General features: G+C 37.2%; 1 protein-coding gene across 1 annotated transcript; it reads right to left on the minus strand.

The window, feature by feature from the left end:
• Positions 1–1,043: 1,043 nt before the first annotated feature.
• On the minus strand, positions 1,044–1,488 carry LOC121390840 (uncharacterized protein K02A2.6-like). The gene is made up of 2 exons (XM_041522720.1): positions 1,244–1,488; positions 1,044–1,179 (listed from the first exon to the last, which is right to left on the minus strand). The coding sequence occupies exons 1-2, from the start codon at positions 1,486–1,488 to the stop codon at positions 1,044–1,046; spliced, it is 381 nt and encodes a 126-aa protein (XP_041378654.1).
• Between the last annotated feature and the right edge of the window lie 5,518 nt (positions 1,489–7,006).

Genomic DNA, 7,006 nt, shown 5'->3' on the forward strand with positions numbered 1-7,006 from the left:
TCTTTTCATTACTGTTGTAAAGAATCTTCCATCATTAGTGTTGTAAAAATCTTCCAATTTTTTCCTTTAGTGTTTGTTATCACTTTTTTCTGTTGTAAATCTTCCTACATTTTTTAATTGTTAACTATATGAAGTGGTCAGTAGCTGGATGATAGTATTATTAGTGCATCTCAGCAACCGTTGAAGAAATATCAAACCTTCCAATTCAACCTCAAAAGATCAATTTCTGTAGGTTTCCCCAAAATTAGGTTGAACCCAGTGCACTAGATCCTAGCTTAGTGCTGTATCTCCACAAAACTAGATAGTATCAGATTCCTCCCACTGCAAATTTGATTGCTACACGTTTATTGTAGATATATAATCAACAGGACAAACAAAATTTGATTGTTCGATACATCAACATAAAGAACTGAAAATCAAAGAAACTGTTTAAATATAAGTACATTACTATGTGTAGTGTTCTAGTACACCATCAAATATAAATAACTGATTGATAAATAAAAGTACTGACGAAAAGTAATAAGTTACAGAAAACACATGTACACACGTTTATATGTGGAAATCCATAGAATATTCTAGAAGTTCTTCACGTGGTTTCACACCCCACAAACCATAACATATTAGCATATTATATTAGCATGAAAAGAATAGTAAGTTAAGATTATCAAGAGTTGTTGAGATACCACACTCCTGCCCCTTTAAGTGTAACATGAGGGTGAATATCTGTCAACTGGTGGACGAGACCAGGTAATGTCGGATAGGAGCTGTTCCATCAGTTGAGGGGATAGGACGTCCGAGGAATACAGCGTTGGGAAATTACCAGAGAACCCATCTTGTCCATCATCCATGCATGAGGGTAATTGGGTGTCTGACTCACTTGTTTCATCTGCATAGTCTTCTCAGCTGGTCTACATGTCTTCGTAAGAGTAATCCTTCATCTGTTTCAATCTGGTATGACACAGGTCCTATAACTTTAACTATCCTCCCTGTAATCCATTTCGGTCCATGGAAATTCTTGGCATATACCTTTTCTCCAACTTCAATTATCTCAGCGCTCTTCCTGGAATACTTTTCTCCTGCTTGTCATTCATTCGCACAGCTGTATCCGGGTGAAGTAGATCCAAATGAGTCCTCAACCTCCTCCCATCAAAGTTGAGCTGGAGAGAGTCCTGTTGTTGTCTGAGGGGTAATACGATATTTAAATAAGAACTTACTGAGTCTCACTTCCATTGGGCCATCTAACTTTGTTACTGCATTCTTGAATGTCTGTACCACTCTCTCAGCTAGTCCATTGGATGATGGGTGGTATGGCGATGTGAGGACTTGTTTTATTCCATTGGCCGCTAAAAATTGCTGGAACTCTACACTAGTAAAGCCAGTACCGTTATCTGACACAATTTGCTCCGGGAGACCAAATGTAGCGAAGATGTCTCGTAATTTAGCAATAGTTGATGCAGCTGATATAGAGGGAACTATATGTACCTCCATTTACTTGGAATGTGCTTCCACTAGTACTAGGAAAAGCTTCCCTTGAAATGGACCCGCGTGGTCAATGTGCACTCTGGACCATGGGCGTGAAGGCCATTCCCATGGATAAAAAGGAGCTCTTTGGGGAGACGGTCTGTGTTGTTGACAAGTGTCACAGTGCTGAACAGTGGTAACGATATCAGTGTCAATCCCTGGCCACCAGACATACGAGCGAGCAAGACTCTTCATTTTACAAATCCCAGGGTGAGTATCATGAAGTTGGGATAATACTAGCTTGTGTCCAGGTGGAGGAATCACAACTCTAGCCCCCCAGAGAATACAGCCATCTACAGCACTCAGTTCTTCACGATGATTGAAGTAAGGTCGAAAGGAGGAATCAGAAATTGTTTTTGGCCAACCGTGAAGGAGGTAGTGGTGAATTCTTGATAATGTAGGGTCTTTTTCTGTCTACTTGCGAATATGAGAGGCAGTTATTATAGTGTCTGTAAAGTGCTGGAATAACGTTTTGATATCTCCTGGTGGTGGAATGTCCGACACCTTTGGATGTTCTGGAAGTGGTAACCGACTTAAGGCATCTGCATTACTGATCTTTTTCCAAGGTCGATGTTGGATACTATATTGATATGCTCCTAACGTCAATGCCCATCTCTGTATTCTTGAGGAAGCCATCACTGGCACTTGTCTGGATTCATTAAAAAAGATATTTCAGGGCAGATGGTCTGAGTAGATAGTGAAGGGCCGTCCATACAAATATTGATGGCATTTTTTCACTGCAAATATTATGGCTAACCCCTCTTTTTCAATTTGGGACTATTTTGCTCCACTTTAGCGAGAGTAGAGGAGGCAAAACCGATGGGTTTCTCGGAGTTGTCGTCCATCATATCGGCTAAAACGGCACCCAATCCATATTGTGATGCATCACAAGACACAATCAGTTTTTGTTCACTATCATAATGAACTAACACGGTGGACAATTGTAATAGCTGTTTGGCTTGCTTGAATGCTTCAGAATGTTCTTTTGTCCATGATCATTTAACATCTTTTTGCATCAACCTATAGAGGGGAGAAAGAAACATGGCAAGGTTAGACATGAATTTAGAATAATAGTTTATGAGTCCCAGGAAGGATTTTAGTTCTGACAAGTTATGTGGTTCGGGGGCATCCTGAATTGCTTGGACTTTTTAGGGCAGGGTGCAGACCCTCCTTATCAATTATATGTCCCAGGTACTCGACAGTTGGGGCCAGAAAAATACACTTGGGTTGCTTCAGAGTTACCCTAGCCGATATTTTAGGCGATCCATCACCTTATCAAGGTTCTTGAGATGTTCTTCCTTATTTGGACCTGTCACCAGCACGTCATCTAAATAAGCTACGACACCAGGTATATCTTGCAATAAGCCCTCCATTGCTCGTTGAAAAATAGCTGGTGCTGATGATATGGCAAACAGTAGTCGTTGGTATTCAGAAAGACCTTTGGTAGTGTTTATCGTAGTATACTTTTTTGAACTCTCTGATAACAGCACCTGCTGGTAAGCATGTGTGAGGTCAAGTTTTGAAAATACTTTTCCTCAGGACATTGCAGTAAATAAGTCGTCCACTCTCAGTAATGGGTATTTGTCCAATTTTGACACAGTGTTGACTGTCACTTTATAGTCACCACAGATGCGGATGGTTCCATCCACTTTCACAATTGGTACTATTGGAGCTGCCCAGTCTGAAAATTGGACTGGCCTGATGACTCAAGCTTCCTGCACCGGTCAAGCTCCTTCTCCACTTTGGCTTTTAGTGAGTATGCCAATGGCCTAGGTTGAAATAACGAGGTTGTGTATTGGGTGGAACATGTATTTGAGCTTCCACGCCTTTGAGAGTTCCTAACTCCTCGCTGAATAACTGTTGATGTTTCTGGAGCAGGACGTAGGCTAATATCTGTTGACTCCAAGGGCACTGTATCCTTCAACACTGTATTGTAGTAGACTCACTAATATCAGAAACTGATGCTCCCGTATCCAATTCCATAAGGAGTAGATGGTTATTAATCATAACGAACAGGGTGAACGGTTTGGATCTGGAGACCACTGGAAACATTGTATATACTTCAGATGACGCAGCAGTTCTTGAACTAGATGGGTTGCTGGTTGTCCTAGGAGATAGATATGAAGATGAGTTGGAAACTTCGTGAAGATGTGTTTCCGATACAAGGATCAGTTCTTGAGCTACCGGATCCTTGGAACTTGTACCATGCTCTAAGCGTTTGCTTCATCACACTCTGGCAATATGGCCAGTCTTGCCACATGCTCGACAGGTTTCATGAACAAAACGACACGTGTAGCTAGATGAGGTCCCCAACAACGGTAACAAACTTTGGGAGGGTTGACGGGATAACTAGTCTGCTGCTTGCCTTTCACCAGGTTCACTGATACCTTGCTGTCTGGCATTTTCATCTGCCTTGCTTGAACAGATGCTCTCTCCACACTGGTGGCTATTTCCACAGCTCGATCGAACGTGAGATCATTGTCCTCCGTGAGCAAGTGTTTACGAGTTGCCTCGTGGGCCAAGCCACACACAAAACGGTCTCTGAGTAAATATACTTTGCACATGAGGCTCGTACTGACAACAAGTAATTGACTTCTTTAAACCGACAAGAAAGTCAGCTATACTTTCATTAGGGGTCTGACAACGGCAATGAAGGAGTATTGTTCGGCGATGACCGATGTAGTAGGCTGGAAATGCTTGGTCAACATGACGGTGATACGTTCGTCAAGAGATTTGTCTTCTGGTTCAGCGGGCTTAAGAGATTCGACAATAGGTTGTAATGCTTTCTACCAAGTGAATTTAAGAATACATACTTTTGTTTAGCATCAGCAACCTCGTTGCGGAGAAGAAATTCTTAATTCTCTTCACATAGCGGGGAAAAGTCTCTTGTATAGGGTCAAACCTTCAATTATACCAACGGATGACATGGTCGTGGGAACGTTACGATACCTCGTCGCCAATGTAGTGTTCTAGTACACCTTCAAATATAAACAACTGATTGATAAATGAAAGTACTGACGAAAAGTAATAAGTTACAGAAAACACATGTACACACGTTTATATATGGAAATCCATTAGAAGTTCTACACGTGGTTTCACACCCAAAAAACCATAACATTTTAGCATAATTATATTAGCATGAAAAGAATATTAAGTTAAGATTATCAAGAGTTATTGAGATACCACACTATGTGAACCAATTAAATTCTAAATGGCAAATACAATCTTCTACTTCATTCATAATGCCTGTTTCTTGGTAATTTCATTGCCATATATAGTAAAATTTTAATAGAAATGGCTTCCTTTCTTCTGTTTTTATCTGTACATTATAATGTGTTATATTATATATATATTACTATGCATAGTAAGTATATACTTATGCTAACTTTGCTTACTTATGCTAACTTATTTTATACAAATATATTATTGTTAAAAGGTATAGTTTCAATTTAAAATACTATTAGCCAAAGATAGAACTGCTTCCAAATCCAGTTTCTGTTATAGTTAGTAGGGAACGAGAGTTAGTACAGTAACATGTTTACCTTTTAATAGCATTGTAAACCATACTTATAATTTATATAGAGAGAAAGAGAGAGAAAGAAATAGTAGAGTATTATATACTTTACCATTTAAATAACCAAATTTATGTAATTTATAATATGTTACTACTATAGTGAGCATTGAAGCATTGAAGCAGTGATGCTAATGGAGAAAGTTTCAAATCCTACACCATCATGAAGGTTGTGTGCTACAAGATACAATGAAGGAATGACAATAGGAGATATACTAGAACCTGATATATGGCTACCTTATGGTATGTCCGCTGAAAATCAAAGTCTATTGTTCAAAGTCTTTCAATTCGAATTGTATTTGTTCCTGCATATCCCAAATATGGTACTACATAGATGCAACAGATAGTTCATTAGTATGGAACAATGGCACAGAAGATGGACGTGATATTGACAAGGCTTTATCTTGAATAGAATCAATGAGTTTAGAGGAAACTGTAGTCAGTTACTTACTTTGATTGAAAAATACTCTTTAACATTATAATCATTTAGTTTATGAAATCTCAATGAGGCTTCAAGACTCAAGCACCTTATTATTTGATGCCTGGAGGAGATTCTTTAACAAACACGTCTCAAGCTATCTAAATATACAGTGTATACCGAAACCCTAGATGTAGCAGTTTCTTTGTTTCAACATTCTGATGCTTTTAACTACATATGTGGAGTTGTTTGGGATGAAGGATTTTATATCTGGACGTGTGATACATGGATGTTATTTCGAGCATATATTAGGGGTGGTGGAAAACACAAAGGTAAATATATACTTTTTCTTGTTATCTTACATTGAATCTGTTAAAATATATAGATTGCTTATTGCTTAACTGATTCATTTTTACATTACACTTGGATTGCATGCATTCACAAATAATACATTGAATAGATTATCAAACATGCACTGTTATTATAAATGAGTCAGCACAAATTATGTATTTAATTAATTCTAAAAATGCAAATATAAGTGGTAGAGGGATGTCCATAGTGGCAACCCTTACAATAACACAGGAAAGCGATCATATACACAAATTACATAGCAGCAACCTTTTATGCATGCATAGATGATAATTTTTTTTGCCTAGCTAATGTAATGTTAAACACAGAATCTCATTACAACTGACAATATACCACCATCATTACCATAGTAATGACAGCATGTGATGCTTTCTAATCTTACTATTTTTTGATATAAATGATTATGGATTAGTGAGATAGATCAATCCATTTATATATTATATGTATATATATCAAACTGTCTACTTTGTACCCTCTGACAAGCCTTAAGATCCAATTTAGATATTGATATTGATATGAAATGGACTGGAGGATGATGAAGCAATGACAATAGAATGAATGTTGAAGTATATGTAGAAAAAATACTTAAACCTTTCTGCTATAGCCTATAAAAAAGATGGCATGCTGCATTTATATGGACAATAATTTGAAATGTATGTAACAGCAGTTTAGAAATGAGTGTGATAGCAATTCAAATCTTGCTTTGTCTAAATATTTAATATTATATATACCATATTCATAGCTTTGATATGATACAGCTTGAACCCTTTCAAGATTGATGTTTATATACAATATGTATGTGTGACCATATATTATATTTTACAAATATGCTGATCTCATTAATAAATTATAAGAGTTAGCTGGTAAATAAATTAATACAATAGTAATGCATAATCTGTAGTTATAATGCCATCACATCCACATATAAGATCAATATACATTACAGCACTATACATATATAACTGTAGATGGAATAAATTTTAAACAATATAATCACAACTATAATCTAGTATATATTCAATTAATTGATTTGCATTTCCTTGATAACCAAATATCAACTAATAATATACATCCTTGAAGTTATAGTTAACTGTAAAACAGTCAACACAATGTTACTTAAGTTCTAA

Source organism: Gigantopelta aegis, unplaced genomic scaffold (genome assembly GCF_016097555.1).
Source record: "Gigantopelta aegis isolate Gae_Host unplaced genomic scaffold, Gae_host_genome ctg1003_pilon_pilon:::debris, whole genome shotgun sequence".
Taxonomy (NCBI): Eukaryota; Metazoa; Mollusca; class Gastropoda; order Neomphalida; family Peltospiridae; genus Gigantopelta; species Gigantopelta aegis.